General features: G+C 38.7%; 1 protein-coding gene across 3 annotated transcripts in view; it reads left to right on the top strand.

Annotated features, from left to right (window-relative positions):
• Positions 1-642: 642 nt before the first annotated feature.
• Positions 643-26,946, top strand: part of LOC105032567 (synaptotagmin-5-like) — a 37,954-nt gene continuing 11,650 nt past the window's right edge. For 2 of the 3 annotated variants that reach the window (XM_073250772.1, XM_073250771.1), the window contains exons 1-4: positions 643-1,000; positions 2,468-2,570; positions 2,663-2,715; positions 2,910-3,030. In XM_073250772.1, coding sequence (XP_073106873.1) covers positions 896-1,000; positions 2,468-2,570; positions 2,663-2,715; positions 2,910-3,030 — 382 coding nt within the window. In that variant the 5' untranslated portion in view covers positions 643-895. The remainder of the gene's footprint in view (positions 1,001-2,467; positions 2,571-2,662; positions 2,716-2,909; positions 3,031-26,946) is intronic. The other variant, XM_073250773.1, reaches the window with a different exon arrangement.

A 26,946-nucleotide genomic window follows, 5' to 3' on the forward strand; every position in this document is an offset into this window, starting at 1 on the left:
TTTTTAGTACAACTATTTAATATGATACAATCAATATATTTTATTTTTCTATATTCGATCTCGTGTAACGTATGGGTCTTCAACTAGTTATCTTATAATCTAATATACCTCAACCAAATGGATGCTAAAAGCTTATCTAAACATATTCCAAATCTCAATTTTTAGACTGCAGAAAGAAAAAAAAATCTATCCCACAGGATTTGGATAGGATGGTACTTGGTTCGTCCATGATCATGTTTAAATGAATATCTCAACCTATCAATTTTATAGAATTTTAGATCCCATTCTACAAGAACATCCAAACATGTCCTAAAATACTTTCACATTATTGAGGAGAGGAGGCCTTCTAAAATAAATTCTAATCCTCATTAACCAATTACAAAATTAAAAAAAAACATATTTCTTAAAAATCATATGACACAAGAATTTTGCTGGTCTCCTTCTGCTATGCTACCCCATCAGAGGGACCTAACAGAACGTTTATGTTGGCCGTACCCAAGCAGCTGACGGGATGCGCTGCACGTGCGAATCGCTGATGCATGCAAAAATCGAACGGCGACTTCCTGACGCGCCCTCCCTCCCACCGATAGTATATAAATATTTCTATGAGAGGATTCCCACTTCAATCCAACACACGGAAGAAGAATCGTCACCTCACCAACCTTAGGGTTTTCCACTTTTCCTTTGCTGATTTTTTCTTTTTGATGATTTATTTTTTTAGTTGCATGTTAGGGACGACTTTGTACCTCGTACTAAGAATAATAAAATATAGTCGACAAGATGAGCTCTTCTTCTCCTGCTCTCTCTTCCTCTGTTGTCTTCTTCTTCGCACTGGCCTGGGCCAGATCTCATCGACTTGTTCCCTTCTTTCATTCTTTGACTTGGAAAGGGAGCAATGGCCTTCTTTGCTGGCCTGGTTTTTGGGATCATCGCTGGACTCGGGCTACTCATCGCCTTCTTCCGCTCCCAGGATTCCCGATCCAAACGCCGCCTCGAGCTGGTGAGCTATTCTGATCAAAAGATGATGCCTGCCCAATTTGGAGAATCTTTGTAGTGCAGTCCCCATATAAAATTTATGTTATCAGGCTGAGATTAGAGAGATAATGATCTCTAGTTGACACAATACATGGAAGGAATTAATCTGTTACTAATATGTTATGGTTGTACTTCTGTATTCTGATTCTTGATTCTCGATCAACATGTTATATCGGAGTCCTTCTTTTCCCCTTTCTAGCTACAAGTTTTTGCTGAATTATTACCGGCTCATGTTTCTTTGATCAAGATTGATGTCAGTCCAAGTGGCAAATCTTGAAAGTTCCAATCACTATCTGTTTAATTCTTTGTTAGGTGGTTGATATCATTAGTGTTTAGATAGCTAAAGAGTTCTAATCGACATGGCTGATGAAAATAAGAAATCTGTTGCTCTGCTTTTCTTTGGCAAATCTCTTTATACTTATGTTGTATTTTTTATTTTAAGATGATGTGAGACTTGCAGTATTATCTTTGATACCATTAAGGTGTAATATTGGTGCCATTGGGTTGTGTAGCATACCATGTTATCATGGCTCTAGATTCCATGTTTAAATGTGTGAATAATTGGGAATGGCTAATTAAATAAGTATGTGATCTTCTTTCTAGAATAAGGAAGAGAAGAATTGAACGAGGATAACCACGCTCATCATGGTGACTAGGAGTTCCCAATCCCTCCAACTAATGGATCCTCCGATCATCTCTCTTTTCTCTTTACTTTTTTCTTTTTATTTTTCCATCAAAGATATGATGGACTAGATCAGAGTAGCAGACTGTTTGATGGGCTGAAACACGTGTACCTGCAAAACGTAGATACATTGAATGGCATGGATATTTCCAAAACGTTTCGGTGGGTAGAAGAAATTTGGGAATGAAGAATAAGTGAATTACTTCAAGTATACAATCTCTTAGCATGCCATGTATTTAATGATTTTTATTTGCTAAAAACTGCTAAGACCCTCTTGATTGTTACCTGCAATTAATATGCCAGAAATACTTTTGTTCCAATGTTTACATGCTGAGCCAGCTTGTTCTTATATATCCTTTATTTGTTTATTCACAAATATATCTTCACATTGTTAATATTTGTTCAGTATTTTTGGTAACTTGCAGTATTGTCTTGTTTGCCCAATTTCTATTTTTTTCATATAGCTCTGTGTTTTAATTATTTAATAATTTCAGATCTAAAACCAAAACTGTTTAAATGGCTGAAAGTTTTGGTTTGTCCTTCAGCACAGAATGGAGATTTACATGTCCAAACTAGGTTATTTTTCTAGAATATGTTTCTGAAGAACTAATTATGTGTCTGTTTTTGTCGAATCTTCTGTTTAATAGGATTTAGAATCTTGCTTTACCAATTTGGTTTCAAGCAAAGATGATTGTAGCTCGTGTTATCTGTGCTTCTAGAACTAAAAAGTGTGCTTATAACTTGGTGCAGGCTGCCATCTTGGCGGCTTTTGCAAAGATGACAGTTGAAGATTCGAGGAAGATTCTTCCAGGTGAATTTTACCCATCATGGGTAGTTTTCTCACGTCGCCAGAAGTTGAGTTGATTGTTTTTTGTTTTGTTATTGTGACTTTTTATCCGCCACTTCTATTTCGTTGTTTATTAATACTGGTTTTGTTATTCTTGCAGTTGAAATGGCTTAACCAAGAGCTGATAAAAATATGGCCTTACGTTAATGAGGTGCTTCTCATTCCTTTCTTGCAGCTTAAGATTTGAGCAGTGGAACTTTGGAATCTTTAAGTTTAGATTGATTTCCCTCAGATGTCATCATAAGTAGCTTCTTTTAGTTGAAAAGATTGACATATTGTTGAGAAAGGGACTTGTCTGTATGATGATGTACTTGTGTAACTGTGTCTGGTTTTTGTTTGCTACAGGCAGCATCTGAGCTTATAAGAAATTCTGTAGAGCCAGTTCTTGAGCAATATAGACCAGTCATGCTAGCTTCCCTCAAATTTTCAAAGCTAACTCTTGGTACTGTTGCTCCCCAGTTTACAGGTGGGTTTTTCATAATATTGCTAGCATATTTGACTGATTGTCTGCTCTGGTGCAAATTCCCTGATAAGTTTTTCACTGAGTAAGCCTTATATACTATGCTCAATGCTGATTGTCGTAATGGAAAGCTTCTTTGAAGAACATGTTTATGGGATGAGAAGTTTCTCAACATCATTGGTTTTCACTTATGTGTAAGAAAATGCTAGACGTCATTGCCATTATATATGCAAAAATAGGAAAAAAACTCATATGAAATTGTTACACATAACGAGAGCTCCTTGTAGCAACCAACTCCATCCACATACAATAAATGTATCACTCACATGTTTTTAATTATTTGCAAATAACTTTAATCATATAACTAAGATATTGAAGGGTATTATTGACAAACCATTATAGTACAATGATTTTGTCCATGAATCTTACACATCTTCTGCCAAAGGTGTTGCACTTGGACCTACTATGCTGCATGAACCAAGATGTTGGTCAACTAAAAAAGTACTAGCATATAAGTTAACCATCTTGCAGTTGAGAATGTGAAGGCTGCGCTGTAGTGTTTGGCAATATAGGGTCAGAAATCGGTATATTAGAAAGGTATAAAATTTACACCAGTTGAGTTTGAAGCTGTAGATAACTAATTGCCTGATTGTGATGAAGTTCACATGTAAAACTAATACTCAACACTTTGTTAGAGGAGTGTAGCTCAGGTTTGTGAAGGGTTAGGAAAGTCAAAGGGGCTAGCTAAAAACACCTAAATCAAAGTTGTGGAGAAGGATTTAGAAGACTTGCATTGATAAAGAATGACACCCTTAAGGGAATGAATGGAGAGAGGCTTTCAAAAATTACAACCAATGACTAGTTAAGAGAAGACTACTTTGTTAAGGTTCCGGCTATTGTAATTGGATTTTGAGTTCACCCTGAATGTTATCGTTAAGTAGTGTAGTATTTGTTGTATAAGCATCATTTTGCTAAATAGAAACTTGAAAATGGAACTAAAATTCTATTTGTCATATTAGGATCTCTTGAAAGTATTATGTTGTTTGTAAAAAAAAAAAAAAAAAAGAAAAACTTAAGTACGAGGTTAATTATGGTATAATAAGGCCTTCCTTAGCATGTCAATCCAAGATCATGAGATAGGTCATCAAAGTTTAAATTTTGAAGTTTGTATTAAAATCTATCTTCTATTAATCTATAGTTTGATATATGAGTACAGCTTCACTAGCTTGATGTAGTTTGATCTACAAACAATTCTCAGATTGGGCTGCATAAACCCTTGTTTGATCAAAACCCAACCCATTATAAGACCTAAATGGACCTAAGTCTATTGCTTGGGCAATCACCCAGGCTCTTGGTGTAACAACCCAAGATCTCACCCAAAAAGGCATGCTAGAAGGTATTATTTGAGTTTCTTGATCATGTATAAGTAACCAAGATCTTCTTAGTGTATGGCCGATGTGAAACTAAATACATGTCTGCATGGTCCTCACATTCTCCCTCCATTTAAGCCTTGATGTCCTTGCCAGACTAATCAATCAAGTCCATTTAAATCCAATCATGAATACCACAATCAGCCTATGATTAGTCCCAATGGATCTATGCTACAGTGTTTCCTAGTTCATATAGGCCATCGACTAGCTCTACTCTAATATCATTTGTAACAACCTAGGACCTCACCAAAAAGGCTAGTCGGAAGGTATTGTTTAAGTTCTTTGGTCCTGTATAAGTATCTAAGATCCACCCAGTGCATAGCCAATATGGAACTATATACACTCCTGCACAGGTCCTCACATATTCCCTCCTTTTAAGTCCTAGCATTCTCGTCAGGCTAAGGGTTCAAATCCATTTAAATCTAATCATAAACACCACGATCGGCCTGTGTTAGCCCTAATAGGCCTGTGTTATAGTGTCCCTTAGTCTACATAGACCATGAGTCAGGTGCGCTCTGATACCATTTGTAACAAATCAGAACTCACCCAGAAGGCTAGTTGCAAGGTATTATATGAGTTTCTTGATCTAATATAAGTACCCAAGATCTATCTAGTATATAGCCAATGTGAGACTAAACATATGCCCATATGGTCCTCATATATACCCAGTGTATAGCCATTGTGGGACTAAAAGCATGCCCACATGGTCCTCACATACTCCCTCCATTTAAGTTCTAACATGCTCATTGGACTAGGGATTCAAATCTATTTAAATCCTATCACAAATATCATAATTAGCTCATGATTTGTTCCAGTGGATAGATGCTACAATGTCCCCTAGTCAACATAGGCCATCGATCGGATCCCCTCTGATACCACCAAGTGTTATGCCCCAAATCTAGAATATGACATGGCCGTGCTACCTTACAGTGTTGCCCACAATAACACAAAGCCCAAAAGAGATGCGGGTATAGAGTATTTAAATCCAATATTTAAATATTCAAAGATGCAAAACTCATAATTTCATGGTCATAAACTAAATTTATTATTAGCCTGCTACTACACTTGGGGCTTATTATCTTGATCTCCACTTAGTTTATCTCATCCGCTCCTGGGAGCCTTATTTGAAAAGTATAAAGAGAAGAGTGGGCTTCACAGCTTAGTAAGTAACCATACAGCACCTTATCGGATCACGTATAAGTTTTACATGATTTAGTGCACCATTTAGAAAGTATATTTTTACTTTAAAACAAAGCATTTCATAGACATAATAATAAATCATACCGTTATGCAATCATGTATGCACAAATCATGCAGGTTCATAAAGCTAAATTCAAATGCAATTTAAAATATTTGTAGTCATTAGACATTTGCTATTTATCCATATCATCTATTAAAATAGTGCTCCAAAATTTTCCATGCTATGGTCACTATAATCTGTCACTGGGTCGTTTTTGTAATTGACAAGATATTATGGTTTGTAATCATTACCAACTTTAACCCCTTGGTAGTGGGCCATTTTCGTTGGATGCTAGCTCCAGAGTGTCAATTGGCCCCTATAGAGACAAATCATAGGTATCTAAGAGTCTGTTAAATATTTTATATTTTTCATAAATCATACCTATAAAAATAGGTTGGAAAGAACTAAGTGGCATCAAAAAGATTTCAAATGCACAATCAGCCATATGTATCATTTTCAAAATGACATGAAATTTTTCATAATCATAATTCATACATGAATCTTTTATAGTAAAGTATACAATAACATTGCTATTTGGCCTAAAACACAAATCATTCACAATGATATGCCTGATCCAAGATTTTTAAGAAAATGCAAACATAATTCATAATTTCATGCTTAAAATTGATCAATAATTCGAAACTAATTAGGTTTGTGCTAGGGTCACTTACCTTGGTTCATCCAAAGATCACCAGATGCGCAAATTGGCTACAGTTATCCAAAATCATTCTAGAAAATAAATTAATTTACATTCAACTATTTAAAAATCTAAATACAAAATAAGAATCTCTAGGGGACCAAAATGGACTTGATCTGATTTTATACCCAAATCAGAAAAAGAGATGTGAAAGATAGGTCCGAGCAGTCTCCACAATGTTGATCTAGGACCCTTTATTCGGGTCCACCTGATGGGTACACAGGTAAGAGCAAGAACCTCAAGTGAGATCAACAAGTTAAAGAGAGAGATTTAACCAGGGAATGGGATCTCTTCATAATTTTTTTTAATTTTCTTTCTTTTCTCTCTTTTCTCTTCTTTTTTCCTTTCTTTTTTTCTTTCTTCTTTCTTCTAATGAAAGAGGGGGCATGGATCACCCCACTCAAGAATAGGGGAAGCCAGAGGAAAAAGGGCATGATGGCTGGCATGGGATAAGGGGTGCTCGATAGGGGTGTTGGTCATAAGAGTTTGGTGGTGGGAAAACGACCGCCTAAAGGGATGGCAAGTGGTGCGGACACCAGAGCCATCAAAAATCGGCAACATAATTTAAGTTCGATTTGGATCGAAGAAGCCTCATTAAATTGATTCTACTTCAGTTATTTATTTTCAGTCAATAAATTTTAATGCATTTGGCTTTGGGTCCATAGGGCCATACTTGGATTTATCCACGTCACCTTTGGAGCCACCACTCTCCACATGCCAAGAGAAGAAATATGCATGCCAGCATGTGCCGTGCTCATGCCAAGTTGTGTCAAGCATCAAGCACCCACATGGAGTTTCATTTCTTCCTGAGAATTCCTTATGAGTTTTTGGCTACTTATTTTGTTGAAGGCTGATTTCTTTCCTATGGTAGATTATAATGCTTTACTTTTTTGTGGAGGGTTGATTTCTTCCTTGTAAAGATAAGAGATTCCTAAACAAACAGGACCCTTAGAGTCCTATATAAATCCTTGTATCTTTCATGAAGAAAACAATGAATGATTTTACAAACTCCACAAATACTTGTGTCAATCGCTCCGAGAGGAAGAGGGTGTGAGACCCAAAATCGCCCCACAAGGGGAGGGTGTGAGGCTCACTTTCTATCCTATTCCTTCTACTTAAGATTCAATGTTCCTGCGACTCTGATCGACTCCACCATCTACCCACGCAAGCCTATTCCGTCAAGAGAAGATCTGTCTCCTCTAGAATTTTTATCTGTCGTGCTGAGAGAAGGAGTGATTTCTTATTCTACAGATCATATGCTGTCAAGGACCTTCGTTCCTTAACAGTTGATCTTTGATTTTTTTTTTTTAATCCGATGTTGGTAAAGACCTACTTCTTTATCGATGGATCTGTTTGGTTAAAAGATTAAGAGCCCTAATCAGAGTAGTTTCTTAACTACCACGATCCGGATTCTTATCATCTTCTTAGATTTTCTCACGGGTTTAATGTTTTATTTTCTCTCGTTCCATTCTTATTTCTTTTTTTTGCATTTACTCGTGAGCATGTTTAATTTCTGCTATCTGTTTATGAAATTTTCTATTGCTAATTGTTTACTGATCTCTCGAATGGCATTCGTCTGTATCATTTAGATTGATCTTGCTTTAGTCTCGTATCAATCAATCACGCCTCCTGAGCAGAGTATAGGCAACTATACTGTCTGTCCTGGGAATAATGAGCCCCTGGCCGGACGTGATTTGTTGTTGATGAACAGAAGAGAGCTTGATTATTAGGATTGATTTTCTTTTTAGGATTGTCCCGCATCAATTTGGTATCAGAGCAGGTTGATTAGGGCTTTAGTTTAAATTCAGCAATTTAAATTTTTGCAAGTTAAATTTTCGCACTCTAAATTTCGTACTTTACTTTCAAGTATTTTAATTTTTATTGCACCTTATTTCTGCATCTTAGAGTTGCATGACCACTAGATCAGGTACCTGGTACCAACATCCTACTTCCCCACCCAACACCAATATGGATCCCAATATAGCAGCCATCATTAATGCTCTGACTGAAAAATTTGATGACATGAAAAATTTTATGAAAGCCATGGATGAGAGAATAGTGGTATTAGAAGAAGCTAGGCAGAAACAACCTGAACTTGAATCTCCCCGACTACCTATAGGACAAAGAGGTAGGAATCTAGAACTTGATCGACCTATAGGGGCACGCCCGCACCATAACCAGTTCGATCAAGATGAGCATATTCTTAGGAATGTGAAAGTCGAAGCCCCAAATTTTGATGGTTGTCTAGATCCGAGAGAGTACCTAGATTGGGAATCAGGTATGGACCACTATTTTGGATGGTACGAAATGTCTGAAGCAAGGAGAGTTAGGTTTGCTAGGATGAAATTGGTGAGGCAAGCCCGACTTTATTGGAAAGTGTTGAGCATCTTCTCAATCAGAGAAGACAAGATCCGATAGAAACCTGGGATGAGATGAAAGAAAAACTCAGAGAGAAGTACCTCCCCATCTCTTACCAACAAAGATTTTTAAATCAATGGCAGAGGCTTACTCAAGGGAATAGATCAGTCACCGAGTATATCACGAGATTTGATGAATACCTCATGAGATGTGGAGTAGCCGAAGATAGAGTTGTTACCTTATCTAGATTTAGAGCTGGATTACGAGAGGATATTCAGCGTGAGCTCTTTCTGCGAGAGGTAACCACGTTGGAACAAGCTTATCAACTTGCCTTAGATTTTGAAAGATTTTCTAGATATTCGACTCTCCGTCGTCCTGAACCCAACCGAGTAACCCCTTCTGGATCGAGACCTAATATTAATCAAACTCCTAGTAACGGACCTCCACTTACAAATCCTATTGGTAGAAAAGAAGATAAAGGAAAAGGAGCTATAGGAGAGTTATCAAAAGGAAGTAGTTCTCGATCTCATTGCTTCAAGTGCCATGGTTACGGTCACTTTGCTGCACAATGCCCCAACCGATCATTATTCGTAGAAGAATTAGAAGGAGAAACTCTAGAAAATATTGAGGAGGAAGTTTATGAAGCTGATCCAGATTTAGCCGAGCAATTTGAGAGTACTGAGGAAATCCTAGGTTATGCCACACCTGAGTCAGACCTTAGGCTTGGAGTCGTTAGGTATGTCCTAGCCCAAACTAAGGATAGTGAAAATTGGCGTAGGACCTCTATTTTCCATACCTTCATAAAATTTGATGATAAAATTTGTAAGGTGATCATTGATAGCGGTAGCTGTATCAACGCCATCTCCACCGACACGGTTAAGCGATTAGGATTAACTCCTGTAGATCATCCCAGCCCATACCGTGTGTCTTGGATTGATTCCTCCTCTATTCCCATTAAATTTAGATGCCGTGTGCCCATCCAGCTTCATTTCTATCAGGATTATGTGTGGTGCGATGTCTTACCCATGGAAGTCGGAAGTATCATATTAGGTCGGCCTTGGCTATTCGACAATGATGTTACGATTTATGGCCGTACCAACTCCTGTAGCTTTACTCATCAAGGTAAGAAGATCACGATTAATCCTTCCCCACCTAAGGCTACTAATAGAAAGATAGGCGATGGACCAAAAGAAAATCTTAAGAAGAAAAGCCTCAATCTGATAGGTGCTAAAGAATTAGAGACGATCATGAGTGAAGGATCACCAGTTTGGATGCTTGTTGCTAGAGAAGTTCGTGAGGATTCTAAGGTGGATTATCCTAAGGAAGTAGCTAGCCTTCTTACTGAGTTTCATGATGTCTTTCCTGAGGATCTTCCAGATTACTTACCACCTATGAGAAACATTCAACATGCCATTGATTTAGTTCCTAGATCTACCCTACCCAACTTGTCCCACTATAAGTTGAACCCTAATGAGCATGCCGAGCTACAAAGACAAGTTGGAGAGCTGATAAAAAAAGGATTTGTGAGGGAGAGTTTGAGTCCTTACGCGGTTCCTGCACTACTGACTCCAAAGAAGGATGGTACATGGAGGATGTGCATACATAGCCGTGCCATTAATAAGATCACCATTAAGTATCGCTTTCCCATCCCTAGGTTAGATGACATGTTAGATATGATGGCCCGATCCACTATCTTTTCTAAGATCGATCTTAAGAGTGGTTACCATCAAGTAAGGATTAGACCGGGAGATGAGTGAAAAACTGCTTTCAAGACAAAAAATGGTTTATATGAGTGGATGGTGATGCCATTTGGATTATCTAATGCCCCTAGTACCTTTATGAGGTTGATGACCTAAGTACTACGACCATTTATAGGAGTATTTGTAGTCGTATATTTTGATGATATTTTGATCTATAGTCGAACTAGGGAAGACCATTTAGATCACCTCTAAAGAGTGTCAAGTTCTTAAAACAGAAAGCTTGTATGCTAATCCTAAGAAGTGCGCTTTTATGACAGACCATATCATCTTTTTAGGTTTTGTTGTTACCCCCAATGGTGTATCTGCTGATCCTGAAAAGATTAGAGCAATAGTTGAGTGGCCGGTGCCCAAGAGTGTGCATGACGTGCGGAGTTTTCATGGATTAGCAACCTTTTATCGTAGGTTCATAAAAGGGTTTAGCACCATAGTCGCTCCCATCACTGACTGCATTAGAAAGGAAAAATTTGAATGGACTAGGGCAGCCAATAGAGCCTTTCTAGACATTAAGGACAAGATGACTCATGCCCCAATCTTACGTCTCCTTGATTTTTCTAAGGTTTTTGAAGTAGCGTGCGATGCGTCAGGAGTTGGGATTGGTGGTGTCCTTAGTCGAGAAGGTCATCCGATAGCATACTTTAGCGAGAAACTTAACGATTTTAAACTCAAGTATTCTACCTATGATAAGGAGTTTTATGCGGTAATTCAAGCTTTAAGATATTGGAGGCATTACCTACTACCGCAAGAATTTGTTTTGTACTCTGATCATGAGGCCCTTATATTTCTGAATTCTCAAAAGAAATTGAATCATAGACACGGTAGGTGGGTCGAGTTTTTGCAAGCCTATACTTTTGTTTTGAAACACCGTGCAGGCGTAGAGAATCGTGCTGCTGATGCCCTGAGTCGTCGTCATACTTTGCTGTCCACCGTTAGTATAGAAGTTGTTGGTTTTGATAAGGTTAAAGAAAATTATGAGTGTCCAGATTTTGGTGACATACTTACCGCTTTACGTAAGGGGCCATCTAGAGAACATAGTGAATATACCCTTCAGGATGGTTACCTATTTAGAGAAACTAGGCTGTGTATCCCCCGTACATCTTTAAGAGATTTTTTAGTTTGGGAATTACATGCTGGAGGATTAGCTGGACACTTTGGTAGGAATAAAACTATAGAGTTGGTAGAAGCCCAGTTCTTTTGGCCAAGCTTGAAAAGAGATGTCGCCCGAATTGTTGCCCAATGTAGAACATGTGCCGTGGCCAAGCAGAGAAAACAAAACACCAGCTTATATACACCCTTACCTATACCAGACTGTCCTTGGCAAGATGTTAGTATGGATTTTGTTTTGGGATTACCTATGACAGCTAGGAAGCATGATTCTATTCTAGTGGTTGTAGATAGATTTTCAAAAATGGCCCATTTCTTGCCCTGTTGCCAAACGTCTGATGCGTCGAAAGTTGCAAGGATATACTTTGATGAGATTGTTAGACTACATGGATTGCCTAAAATCATTGTTTCTGATAGGGATGTTAGATTTATGAGCTACTTTTGAAAAACCCTATGGCATCTTTTAGGCACAAAACTAAAATTTTTTTCTGCCTATCATCCGCAAACAGACGGTCAGACCGAAGTGGTTAATAGGAGTCTTGAAAATCTTTTGCGTTGCTTGATTGGGGAACATATGGATAACTGGGATCTTTTGCTGCCCCGAGCCGAATTTGCATATAATAGCTCTGTTAATAGGTCCATTGGCATGAGTCCTTTTGAAGTAGTTCATGGATATCAACCTAAAAAACCAATAGATCTCATCCCACTACCCATGCATGCTAGGATTTCCGAATCTGCAGAGTCATTTGCACAGCATGTCAAGAGTCTGCATAAAGAGATCAGTAAAAAAATTAGTATGAGTAATAAAGTTTATAAACAGAATGTAGATTCTCATCGATGTGTTCAAGAGTTTGTAGAGGGAGACTATGTGATGGTTCGATTGAGGCCTGAACGATTTCTCCCCGGAACCGTGAAGAAGTTACATGTCCGAGGAGCAGGTCCGTTTAAGATCATAAAGAAAATCGGATCAAATGCGTATGTTTGGACCTACCTTCTGATTTTGAAATTAGCTCTACTTTTAACATTACAGATCTTGTCGTCTATAAAAAACCAACTCGGATACCTAGTGAGCCATTTGAGCCTGAACCAATCTTTGAGAGCGAACCTATCCTTGAGTGTCCACCAGCCAAAATGTCAGCAAAACACGATCAGATTGAGAGAATTTTGGATGAGCAGATCCTTTCCACCCGGAGTCGAGGCTATCAGCGGTATCTGGTCAGATGGCGAGGTCGACCGTAGTCTGAAGATACATGGATCACTCGAGAAGAGCTGCAACGTATTGATCCCGATCTACTGGAGCGTCACCAGAGCGGAATCGACCCACACTCGACAGGGTCGAGTTTTTCCCACCCCGGGAGAATTGGTGCGGACACCAGAGCCATCAAAAATCGGCAACATAATTTAAGTTCGATTTGGATCGAACAAGCCTCATTAAATTGATTCTACTTTAGTTATTTATTTTCAGTCAATAAATTTTAATACATTTGGCTTTGGGTCCATAGGGCCATACTTGGATTTGTCCACGTTACCTTTGGAGCCACCACTCTCCACATGCCAAGAGAAGAAATATGCATGCCAGCATGTGCCATGCTCATGCCAAGTTGTGTCAAGCATCAAGCACCCACATGGAGTTCCATTTCTTCCTTAGAATTCCTTATGAGTTCTTGGCTACTTATTTTGTTGAAGGCTGATTTCTTTCCTATGGTAGATTATAATGCTTTACTTTTTTGTGGAGGGTTGATTTCTTCTTTGTAAAGATAAGAGATTCCTAAACAAACAGGACCCTTAAAGTCTTATATAAATCCTTGTATCTTTCATGAAGAAAACAATGAATGATTTTACAAACTCCACAAATACTTGTGTCAATCGCTCCGAGAGGGAGAGGGTGTGAGACCCAAAATTGCCCCACAAGGGGAGGGTGTGAGGTCCACTTTCTATCCTATTCCTTCTACTTAAGATTCAGTGTTCCTGCGACTCTGATCGACTCCACCATCTACCCACGCAAGCCTATTCCGTCAAGAGAAGATCTGTCTCCTCCAGAATTTTCATCTGTCGTGCTGAGAGAAGGAGTGATTTCTTATTCTACAGATCATATGCTGTCAAGGACCTTCGTTTCTTAACAGTTGATCTTTGATTTTTTTTTTTAATCCGATGTTGGTAAAGACCTAGTTCTTTATCGATGGATCTGTTTGGTTAAAAGATTAAGAGCCCTAATCAGAGTAGTTTCTTAACTACCACGATCCGGATTCTTATCATCTTCTTGGATTTTCTCACGGGTTTAATGTTTTATTTTCTCTCGTTCTATTTTTATTTCTTTTTTTTGCATTTACTCGTGAGCATGTTTAATTTCTGCTATCTGTTTATGAAATTTTCTATTGCTAATTGTTTACTGATATCTCGAATGGCATTCGTCTGTATCATTTAGATTGATCTCACTTTAGTCTCGTATCAATCAATCACGCCTCTTGAGCAGTGTATAGGCAACTATACTGTCTGTCCTGGGAATAATGAGCCCCTGGTCGGACGTGATTTGTTGTTGATGAACAGAAAAGAGCTTGATTATTAGGATTGATTTTCTTTTTAGGATTGTCCCGCATCAGCAAGGCTGAAGAATAGGATAGGGGAGAGGAAGATGAGGGAGGTGCAGCTGTTACCTTACTTCGGCAAGGTGGCAACTGTGAATTCGACAAAGATGGGGCACAGCGAGCTTGAAACGGAGATAACAAGAGGTAGGGCACAAAATAGAGATGCAAGAAGAGAATAGAGAGGGGAAAGGGAAGAAATGTTCGTGGTGGGCATGGGAGCTAAGGGAAGGGAAGAAATAGAGCAAGGAGACCGGCAATTCCGAATTCTCCTCTCGCTTACCTTCACAAAACGATGATGGAAGATTGATTGCCTATAGAGGGGATCGATGGAAATGGAAGGGAGGCGAGGCTCCAATAGTCACAATGGTCGGATTTTTTTTTTCCTTTTCCATGATGTTGCCAGCTTTTGATCTTAGTTGGGGGGCACATGATGATCCACGAGATCATCATCCAGTTTTATCTAGTTTAATAAATGTTGAAGAAAGAAAAGATAATCAACCTCATAGGCCCGCCATTTAATGTAGGGGGTTTTATATAATCAACACAATGAAAGTTCTAAGTTATCCCTATTACAATAATACCACATAATGACTTCTTAAGGGTAAAATAGGTAGAGTTAGAAATAAAATAACACAACATAATATAAATAACTAAGTGTCAACACTGCCCCTCAAGCTGGGGTATATAGATCTTGCAGGCCTAGCTTGAAACAGTAGCTCTGGAATGATTGTTTGGGTAATGTTTTAGTGAAGATATCTGCAGTCTGATCAGCTGAGTAAACAAAGGATGTAGTCACCAGTTTCTTGAGGACAGCATCACGAACAAAATGATAGTCTACTTCTATATGCTTAGTTCGTTCATGAAAAATTGGATTAGCAGTGATATAGATAGCTGATTGATTGTCATAGAACATTTCCATGGTGTCAGGTTGAGGAAGATCAAGTTCAAGCAAGAGAGTTTTCAGCCACATAAGTTCTCCAACCATATGTGCCATAGCACGATACTTTGCCTCTGAACTGGAATGAGCAACAGTACTTTGCTTCTTGTTTTTTCAAGTAATTAGATTGCCACCCAAAAAAGTACAATAATCTATAGTAGAGTGTCTATCTTTATAGGAGCTAGCCTATTCTGCATCAGTAAAGGTAGTGAGCTAATAGTAACCACTTTTCTGATAAGTAAGCCCTTTATCATGATAGTTCTTCAGATATCTTAACACCTTATATGTAGCTTCCCAATGATAGTATCTGGGTGCATCCATAAATTGACTCAGAACATTAACAGTAAACGAGATATCAGGTTGAGTCACTGTAAGATAGATCAACTTGCCAATCAAGGTTTTTGGTATCAGTATCGGTGGCCATGTCGTCCGACTGACGGCACGATTTGGTATGGTTCCATACCAGATCGGACCGATGCGAACCAAAACAAGGAAAAGAAGGGAACCGGGAGGTGGAAAAGAGAAAAAGAGAGAGAAATAGAGAGAGGGAGGAAGAAAGAAAAAGAGGGAGGAGTCGGAGGGTCGATCGGACAGCCTCCGACTGACCACCGTGGTAGTCGGATGGTGTAGTCCACGTGCGCGGTGCCGCGGATGTGAAACTGAGGCGACACCCTTGTTTCATGGGTTTTTTTAAAAAATAAAAATTTAAGTGAAGCCGACAAATAGTTTGTCGACTTCATTGTTTAATAGATTTTTTTAAAAAAATTCAAAAAATGAAGCCAGCAATTTGATTGCCGGCTTTACTGATTTTAATTTTTTTTAAAAAAATCTTTTAAATAATGAAGCTGGCAAATAGTTTGCCAACTTCATTGTTAATCCCTGTTTTTAAAAAAGGGTCACACGTGAACAGGGGCGATAGCCCCTGTTCCGCGACCGCGACCCCCCTGCGCCGCTTTCGCCATCCGATGGCCACGATGGCCACCCAGAGTCCTCCGACGGTCTCTCCGTCGTCTCGTCCTCCCATCTTTGGTGGTCTCCCCCCCTCTCTCTTTCTTGCTCGTTGCGGCAGCCCCGTTGAGCAAATCGAGCTGTGGCGGCTTCCGCCATACTCCAGCAGCTGCAGAGGGCCACCGTCGGCTACCGACGGCATCCTCTTCTCTCTCCCTCTCCTTCTCTCTCTCTACCTATGTTTTCCTCTCTTTCTTCCCTGGTATCGGTGTGTGCCGTTTTCTCCATCGAAACCGTTCCGATTCTTCGTCAGTCTGGTTTGGCACGTCTCGAACCGTTCGGTTCGGGACGGTTCTGAGAACCCTTGTTGCCAATCAATCGTCTGTAGCATGTACAATCTCCAAGCAATTCACCCTCATCAGTTTTTAGCTTAAGACTAGAATCCATGGGAGTTTCAATTGGTTTGGAATTCAGCATACCAGTCTCTTATAATAAATCAAGAGTGTACTTGCATTGGGATAGATTTAACTTGTTCTTCATGCAGATGACTTCAATACCAAGAAAGTAGTGTATAAGCCAAGATCTTTTATCTGGAATGCATCGTTGAGCCATTTCCTAGTCTGAGCAATCAGCTGCAAGTTGTTTCTTTCACAATAATATCGTCTATATATACCACAAGTATAACCACACTACTATCCTGGCGATATACAAAGATAGAATGATTAGAATAACACTGGGTAAAACCATATTTACCAATAGTTCTGTCGAACTTATCAAACCAGGCCTTTGGTGACTGCTTAAGACCATAAATAGCTCGTTGCAATCTACAGGCTTTTCTTTTCTCCTCTTGAACCATATAACCTAGAGGTTGGTCCATATACACATCTTCCAACTCACTGTAAAGGAAGGCATTTTGAACATCTAACTGATGAAGGGTCCAATCCAAATTGACAGCAAGCAAAAGAATTACTCTCACAAAGTTCAAGCAAGCCATAGGTGAAAAAGTTTCAAAGTAATCCACCCCATATGTTTTTGTGAAGCCTTTGGCTACAATTCTCGCCTTGAGTCTCTCAGCTGATCCATCAGGCAAGTACTTGACGAGAAAATTATCTTCTGTTCTATCCCCTCTACGAGAAAATTCTGCTTTTGCTGGATCGACGTTCTCACGCGGTAGGGGTGGTAGAGGCAGAGGTCGAGGCAGGTCTGATGGGTCCAATCGTGTTTGCTCTGATACCTTGTTGAAGAAAGAAAAGATAATCAGCCACATAGGCTGGCCATCTAATGTAGGGGGTTTTATATAATCAATGCAAAGTGAAAGTCCTAAGTTACCCTTGTTACCACAATACCACATAATGACTTCTCAAGGGTAAAATAGGTAAAGTCAGAAATGAAATAACATAACATGATATAAATAACTAAGTCTCAACAATAAATTTAATGAGTTAGGCCACTTCTACCCTTAACTTATGGAGTCTGAAAGAAGCAAAGCTCATAGATTTAAGAAGGGTCTAAGGTATGGGATTCCATCTCATTTGTCTTCTCACATTTTTAGCAATTATAAAGATGTGCAGGGTTTTAAGGTGGTGGAGTGGTATGAAGAGAGAAATAACCAGATTTGTAGCTTAGTTCTTAGTATACCAGCAAGTGAAAGTCAAATACCAGAGACCTGCTGGATTGTTGGAACTATTAGAGATACTGGAATGGAAATGAGAATATATCACCATGGATTTTGTCACCAGGCTTCCGAGAACAGCTAAAAAATTGATGTTGTGTGGGTAATTGCAGATCAGCTCAAAAAGTCAGCTCATTTCTTACCCTTCAGAGTTGGTACTTCGCTTGATAAATTGGCATGAATGTATATTGACGAAATCGTGCACCCGCACCATTTGCATGGCATGTTGGCAAGCATAGTATCTATTGAGATCCACGGTTTGTGCCTAGGTTTTGGAAGAGTTTTCAAGATGTTGTGGGAATTGAATTGAAGCTTAGCATTGTTTTTCACCCTCAGGCTGATGGCCAATCAAAGAGGATGCTTCAAACTTTGGAGGGCAAGTCGAGGGTTTTCACAGTTGATCTTGGAGGTTGTTGGGATGATCATATGGCTTTAGTGGAGTTGCTTATAATAATAGCTATCCTTCTAGCATCAAGATGGCACCTTACAAGGCCCTTTATGAAAGGAATTGCAGGTCTCCTTTGCATTGGGATGACATTGGGAAAAGAGGTTATTGGATCCTCAATTAGTCCAAAATACCATAGAGAAAATTTTGTTAATCAAGGAAAGACTTTAGGCGTCACAAGATAGGCAAAAGAGTTGCGCAAATAAGAAAAGGAGAGATGAAATTTCAAGCTGGTAACTTTATTTTCTTGAAGGTTTAGCCTTCAACATGTGTCATGAGATTTGGGAGATATGGTAAGTTAAGTCCTCGTTACATTGGGCTTTTTGAGATTCTAGATAGAGTAGGAGATGTTGCTTACAGATTAGCCGTGCCACTAAAGCTATTCAATATGCACAATATCTTTCATGTTTCTTTACCGAGGAAGTGCATTCCAGATTTGAGTCATGTGGTGGAGTATGAATTACTGCAAGTTGAAGAAGATTTGACTTACAAGAAGTTTCATATATGAATCATTGATAGCAAGGAGCAAGTTTTGAGATGAAGCATTGCATCTTATTGGAAGATTCAATGGAGCAACCATTTAGAAAGAGAGGCAACTTGGGATCTTCAGGATGAAATGAGAGTGGTGCACCTATAGCTTTTTGAAGGCTTAGCTATGCAAATTTTGAGGATGAAAATTTTAAAAAGGGGAGAATGTGAGAACCTTGCTTTTGATCGGGCAAAATCGAGCAATGGTCCTGTGGACCATCACATGACCCTCCCCCAATGTTTCTTGGCTGGGCAATTAGAAACCGGCAACATTGTGGAAAAACAAAAGAAAAGGAAGAACCCTAGCCATTGTGATTGCGGGAGCCTTGCCTCCCTTCCATTTTGATCGATCCCCTCCACTAGCAGTTAACTCCTATCATTCGTCTATTTCTTCCCTTAGCTCTGAGGACCACTGTGAACCATTTCTTCCCTTCCTTTCCCTCTCTCTTCTCCTTTTCTTCCATCTCTTTCTCCCTCCTTGCCTCCAGTTTTCTCTGCTTTGAGATTGTGGTGCCCCATCTGTATCAGATTTATGATCGCCTCCTTGATGAAGCAAGATAATAGCTTTGGCCTCCTCTCGCATCTTCCTCTCCTTTGTCCTTCTCCTCCTTGGCCTTGTCACCCCTTTAGATGGCCATTTTATGATAGCCAGACTCTTGAGACCGGCATCCTCACTAGGCACCATTGATCAGTACATGAATTAGAACTTAGAAGCATTAAATTTCTTATTAATTGATCCATTTTATGTCGAAATTAATACCCCATTGTCTATTTTGCAGATAATTGAAGGATTGGACTGATCACAACTCAAATTGTTCCAGACCCAATGTCAAATTCAAAAAATTAAGGGCCTTAGGACGTACATGGCAATAACATAAAAGAGAATGTTTTCTTTGGAAGGAAGTGGGTTTTGGCTTGAGCAAATAAAGTGGTGGGCTCCTGATGCATTTAATTAATAAGGAAAAAAAGGGTGGTTTGAAGGGAGCTGTGCATGGAAGTGAGTTGGGGCTGAGCACGGCTTTGGGTTTTTGCGCGGCATTTCACGTGCGGAAACACGTGACATGGGAGACGGTGTTTGGAGTGGCTGATATGCATGGCGCGAGTTGGATGTGGCGTTGGGTGAGATGCGGGTGCACAGGATCGGCCATCGAACGCGAGAAGGATGCGGTTGAGAGCGAAAAGCGGGCGCTGTGTGACAAAATAAGATGGAACGTGCTACAGTTGTGCACGCATGGGACTTGAAATTTTTGCGGATGCGCCTTGGATGCGTAACAGACGAAGCTCCAACGTGGAAGTGTTGGCTTATAAAAGGGAGAGCCCCGTGGGCATCTGGAGAGGAGTCGGTAGAAAGAAAACTTTTATTTTTATTCTTTAATTTTTGTTTAAGCTATGAGAGAGAGAGAGAATATGGAGGGAATGCTAAAGATTTCTATGCGTGGCTAGGCATCATCATCTCAGGAGGGAAGATGAACTTTGTAAATAGATGGTTTGATGTTGATCTATCTTTCCTTTTATCAATAAAATTTTTGATCTCTTTAGAAATTGAAAGTGCATTGTTCCTTTATGCTTCATTTATAAGAACTAGATTTTGAACAATCTATACTCTAAGAGACGCATCGTGATCTGAGGATACTGTGCGTGCTCAGACAAGAGATAGATTGTCTCAAGAGGAATAAATCCTCTCTTTATACTTATGAGATTTAGTTAGATAGCTTAGGAGAAAAGCTATACTAACTAAATCTCATAAGTATAAAGAGAGGATCTATTCCTCTTGAGACAATCTATCTCTTGTCTGAGCACGCACCGTATCCTCAGATCACGAGCGTCTCTTAAAGTATAGATTGTTCAAAATCTAGATCTTATAAATAAAGCATAAAGGAGCAGTGCACTTTTAATTTCTAAATAGATCAGAAATTTTATTGATAAATGGAAAGATACATTAGATAGATTAACATCAAACCATCTGTTTACAAGATTCATCTTTCCTCCTGAGATGATGGTGCCTAGCCATGCATAGAAATCTTCAGCATTCCCTTCATATTCTCTCTCTCAAAGTTTAAACAAAAATTAGAGAATAAAAATAAAAATTTTCTTTCTGCCGACTCCCCTCCAGATGCCCACAGGGCTCTCTCTTTTATAGGCCAACACTTTCGTGTTGGAGCTTCGTCTGTTACTCGTCCAAGGCGCATCCACAAAAATTTCGAGTCCCATGCGCGCACCATTGTTGTGCATTCCAATCTTCTTATTTTGTCGCACAGTGCTCGCTTTTCGCTCCCAACCGCGTCCTTCTCGCCTTTGATGGCTGATCCTATGCACCCACGTCTCACCCAATGCCACATCCAGCTCACGCCATGCAAATCAACCACTCCAAATGCCATCTCCTGTGTCACATGTTTCTGTGCATGAAATGTCGCACAAAAACCTAGAGCCGCGCTCAGCCCCAGCTCACTTCCACGCACAGCTCCCTTCAAACCACCCTTTTTTTCCCTTATTCATTAAATGCATCAGGGGCCCACCACTTTATTTGCTAATGCCAAAACCCACTTCCTTCCAGAGAAAACATTCTCTTTTATGTTATTGCCATGTACGTCCTCGGCCCCTTAATTTCTTGAATTTGACATTGGGTCTAGACCAATTTGGGTTGTGATCAGTTCAATCCTTCAATTATCTGTAAAACAGACAAAGGAGTATTAATTTCGACATAAAATGGATCAATTAATAAGAAATTTAATGCTTCTAAGTCCTAATTCATGTACTGATCACACCTCTCAACTTGAGTTTTACTCATCCTCGAGTGAGAAAAGAAGTAATATTACATACCCAAGTGCTAAGAAATGAATGCCTTATCATGCACTTCTAATTGCAGCTGATATCTAGTTAGAAGGCTAACGAATACATCATTGGAATATTAGTATTATAATGGTTAAGTTGAGAACATGAATAGTTTTTAAAGACTTTTCCTGACCATCTCCCTACTGTTATCGTTAAATCATCTAGCTTCTCAATGAGGAGGATGTACTTGTTTTTTTTCCTTTTTTTATTTTTTTCTTAATCTTTTTTTTGTATTTTTTTAAGTACAGTGTGTAATACCTTAACCTTTTAAGCTTTCTATTAGATCCGTGTAGCGAGCTTTGGGCCAATGACTCCCAAACCAGTTGGCTTTAGGGCATTGAGTGTAAAACATCCCTCGGGCTTACTTGCTTAAGTCTAAAAGGCTACGAGTTAAAGCGGCTGTATATTAACATTTTAATCCTATCTCTGCTAGATCTTTGTAACGAGTTTCAGACCAATAGCTCCCAAATCAGTTGGCTTTAGGGTATTAGGTGTAGAACACCCCTCAGATCTTACTACTTGAGTCAGCGAGAATGGTTATTCAAGTTTCTTCACACTTTTCACTTTTTGATGCGAGACTCAATGCTTATTTAGGCGAAGAGGTCCAGTTACTTGGTAGTGGTGCTCAAAAACTTGTGCTAATTAATTTTATTAAACGAAGGAATTTAATTTGACATTTTCCACTCCGACTCACGAGAGCTAGATTTTCATTTGATGCTAGTAGGAAGAGGTTAAGAATGCTCATAAATCAATTTCTTGTTCTTGACTTAATCACTTATTGGTTTTCCTAATATTTGAGCCCTCAGTATTTCGAGAATCCTCTAATCTATGTATTAATTGTTTAAGAATACATGATTAACATTAATTCTATAGCCTAAAGATACATAATTACTACTATCTTTACTCTATTCGAGGACTTGTTTAGTTCAAGTTGTTTCTCCCTCCCAACTTAATCTACATGATCCCCAATGAAGGAGAAAAGAAAATGCAATGCAAGAAAGAAAAAGAAAGATGTCACTCGGTGAATATGTGCTCCATGTTGAAGATGATCTGGTGTGATGGTGGCTTGAAAGTTCAAAGCCTCAAAGTGGGTTTCTCTGTTTATTCAATAAAAAAGATATTAATTTAAAAAAATTGGGTTGCCTCCCAATAAGCGCTAAGTTTAACGTCTTCAGCCAGATGTCTTAGTCTTACTGTGGTTCATACAAAATCATAGCCTCTATTTCTTCTTCCGTTTCAGGTGTGCCCACATGGTTATCTATTTGTTTTCCAGATCTTAGTGTATGAATGACATTCAATTGGTTGATCTGGGGTCCTTGTTGGGATAGTTAGTTGTTCTGGTTCCTGGGGTTAGTCTCGGATTGACTTGGTGGTCTATCCTTTTCTCTTTCACTAACTGTGGTGGCTAGCTGACCTAGCTGCATTTCTAGACGGGCAATTGCCTAGATGTTTGCGTTTAATAGTTGGCCCATGGTCTGCATAAAATTGTTTAGTGTACTTATGGTTTGGAGGTTGATTTGAGCAAGACTTCCAACCCCTTTTCTAAAGTATTCAACCTTTTTTTTGGCCCAATCCTGGTGGATTGGTTGGTGCTTGGTTGGTCCTTAGATAGGACTGGTTTGGGACATGACTACCTGAATTGGAACCTTGTGACCATGAAAAATTTGGATGGTTCCTCCATCCCAGGTTATATGTTGGTCCGTAAGGATTGTTTATAGGCCTTTGATAGGCTGCATTTACTTATGCAAGCCCATCTTTGATTGTGTTTTCTAGTGAAGGACATTCTTCCAAGATGTGGTCTGGTGCACTGCATCTATTGCACATAGGTGCGGATATTTGGTTTGCTTGGGGGTGTCCTTGAAGTTCTAGGGCTTCGATCCTACGGGTCAAGGTTGCAATTCTAGCCTCCGTAGCTAGGAATGTTTGGACTTGATGTATCCCACCTCTTGCTGGTGTGTGTTTTTCGGTTTTCCTAGTCGATTCCCATTGCAGACTCTTTTCTACTAGATCTTCTAGAAATTGTCAGACCTCATTAGGTTCCTTATGCATGAATGGGCCCTGGCACATTCATTCTAGCATTGTTCTAGAACTTGGATCTAGACCTTCGTAGATGATTTGGCACAACCTCCAAATATCTATACCGTGATATGGACATTGACTTAGGAGGTTCTTAAATCGGTCTAAGCACTTCTAGAAAGACTCTCTTCTTATTTGGTAGAACTGGTTAATCTCGTTTCTAAACTTGCCTGTCTTATGATGGGGAAAAAATTTTCATAAGAATATTTTTACGAAGCCTTCCCATGTCGTGATTGACTGGTTGGACAGGCTGTATAGCCATTTCTTTGCATTGTCCTTTAGTACAAAGTTGATCAGCCTAAATTTTATGGCATCTCCTGACATTTGGTGTATTCTTATGGTTTCACACACCTCAAATTCTCTAATGAAAATATATGCATCCTTAATTCTGATGAATTTGGGGAGCATATTAATTATTTGAGGTTTAATTTCAAAACTACCAACTGTAATCTCAGGGAGTCTTATACAGGATGATTGGGCTGAACCCACAGAGTAGCATAGATCTTTAAGGTATTTGGATTCGTGGTTGGGTTCACCCATGATGGACTCGACAATTCCTTGACTTGAAATGGGATTTGATTCAATTCTCACTAATCGATCAAATTCCATTTTCCAAGTTGCAATTTTGCAAAATATTTTTTTTTTATAGAAGAAGAGGGAAGAGGAAGGAGAGATAGATGAGAAGTTAAAATTATTTATTTATTTTTCTGTTAACAAACAAGTTACACAATCAAATCTAACTAGGGTTATCTTAAATCTAGATAGCTCCTAACTGCTAAGACTGCTTTAGAGTCCTCTAAGTCAGAAACTAACTAGTCAACTAGTCAAGTAAGGGTAAGATCGGTGGGAGGCTCCCCGTGCTTTCGCAATGGACCTAATTAGAGAACCACCTTTCTTCATGCTTTTGTCCCTGAACCTCTTTCCTAGACACCAGTTAACTAGCCAATCCTGACCTGATCCAACTTTTTCGGATGCCTTGTTCTAATGAGCTCAAACACCTTAGTGGTCAATGTTTAATTGATTTTATTTAAGGATTAGGTTATGCAGATGCAAGGAAGTGATTTGTGGGTTAAGGGTGATCAAATCCCCACCTTATCTTAGTTAATGGATTATGCCTTTAAAGCATTTTATGAGAATGCAGTGCAGATACAAGAAAGATGTCCAATATAGGTTGAAGCTTCTAAGATTTAATGAGTTTCTCTATATTAGTTAAATGTTATGTGATGTCAATTGTTTTTAGGATTAGGGTTTTGTCTTTTGGTTTTGCGAAACAAGTAAGTTCAAGTGATTAAGTCTGAAAAAAGAATTTAACTAAAAGAGAAAAGAATTTAGATTAAGGATAAAAGGAAAGAGAGGATTTAGAGAATCTACTAAAAGGAAAGTAAATTATTCTAAGAATAAAAAGCAAATTTTAAATTAAGTAGAATATCAAATCTACTTTTAAAGGTAGTAAATTAAATCAGTAAATCAGTTATGAAAGGCAGTAACAACTAAATATATAAAACAAAAAAAAAAAGTTAGAAAGCAATAAAAATATAAATATGTATATATTTTTTTGTTTTTTTCTAAATCAACTATACCAAGGTCTCCGACAACAGTGCCAAAATTTGATGCGCTCTTGTCACGAGAGCGATCAAAAATAAAAGTTAACCGACTACTGCTCCGTAGAATAGGATGGGTCGGGTCGAATCCTCAGGGACCTAAGGCAGTTGCTTAAAAAAATTAAAAGAAGGCTTGGTTGTTTTTAAGAGTTGGAGAACGAATCTAGATAGACAAAATAGAAACTAAAAAGAAACGTTATGAATCCGATAGAAAAGAAAAAAACCTCGGGAGATTGAATCCCCTTGTAAAGCAGATGTCACATCTATTTCTTATTACAGCACTGCTACTTATGATTTCGATTAGTATAGCTTATCTTCTTTCTAAGCATGGACCATATCCTTAGATCACGGCCTGTCTCTTAGAGCATAAGCTATCTGACTAAATCTCACAAGTGTAAAGAGAGGATCTATTCCTCTTGAGACAATCTATCTCTTGTCTGAGTACGCACCATATATTCAGATCACGATGCATCTCTTAGAGTATAGATTGTTCAAAATCTAAATCTTATAAATGAAGCATAAAGGAACAGTGCACTTTTAATTTCTAAATAGATCAAAAATTTTATTGATAAAAGGAAAGAGATACATAAGATAGATCAACATCAAACCATCTATTTACAAGGTTCATCTTTCCTCCTGAGATGATGGTGCCTAGCCACGCATAGAAATCTTCAGCATTCCCTCCATATTCTCTTTCTCTCTCAAAGCTTAAACAAAAATTAAAGAATAAAAATAAAGATTTTCTTTCAAGAATAGATCCTCTTTTTATACTTGTGAGATTTAGTTAGCTTACGCTTTAAGAGATGGGCTGTGATATGAGGATATGGTCCGTGCTCAGAAAGGAGATAAGCTATGCTAATCAAAATCAGAAGTAGCAGTGCTGCAGTAAGAAATAGATGCGACATTTATTTTACAAGGGGATTCGATCTCCTGAGATTTTTTTCTTTTCTATCGGATTCATTAAGTTTCTTTTTAGTTACTATTTTGTCAATCTAGATTCATTCTCCAACTCTTAAAAACAACCAAGCTTTCTTTTAATTTTCTAAACAAGTACTTTAGGTCCCTGAGGTTTCAACCCTGCTCACCCAGTTCTACAGAGCAGTAGTCGGTTAACTTTTATCTTTGATCGCTCTCGCGATAAGAGCGCATCAACCACCCCTCCTATATGCCATCATCCCCTTTTCCTCTAGCTTCCCTTGTTCTTGAGTGAGGTGATTCATGCCCCTTGTTTCACCAAAAAGAAAGAAGAAAGAAGAAAGAAAGAAAAAACAAAAGAAAGGAAAGGAAAGAGAGCAAAAGGAGAGAAGAGAGAGAAAATGAAAAAAATGATGAAAAGATCCCATCCCCTGGTTGAATCTTTTTCTCTATATCTAACCCGTAGATCTTACTTGAGGGTCTTGTTCTTCTTTGTATACCCATCAGGTGGACCCTATAAAGGATCCTCAACTGGCATTGTGAAGACTGCTGAGCCGGTCTTTCCTACCTCTTTTCCCCGGTTTGGGCATGCAATTAGATCAAGTCTATTTTGGTCCCCCAGAGCTTCTTATTTTGTATTAGATTTTTAAATAGTTGAATATAAATTAATTTATCTTATTAAATGGTTTCGGATAGTTGTAACCAATTTGTCCATTTGAATCTAGTGATCTTGTGAATCGAGGGAAGTGACCCTAGCACAAACCTTATTAATTTCAAATTATTGATTAATTTCAAGC

Source organism: Elaeis guineensis, chromosome 1 (assembly GCF_000442705.2).
Source record: "Elaeis guineensis isolate ETL-2024a chromosome 1, EG11, whole genome shotgun sequence".
In the NCBI taxonomy this organism is placed as follows: Eukaryota; Viridiplantae; Streptophyta; class Magnoliopsida; order Arecales; family Arecaceae; genus Elaeis; species Elaeis guineensis.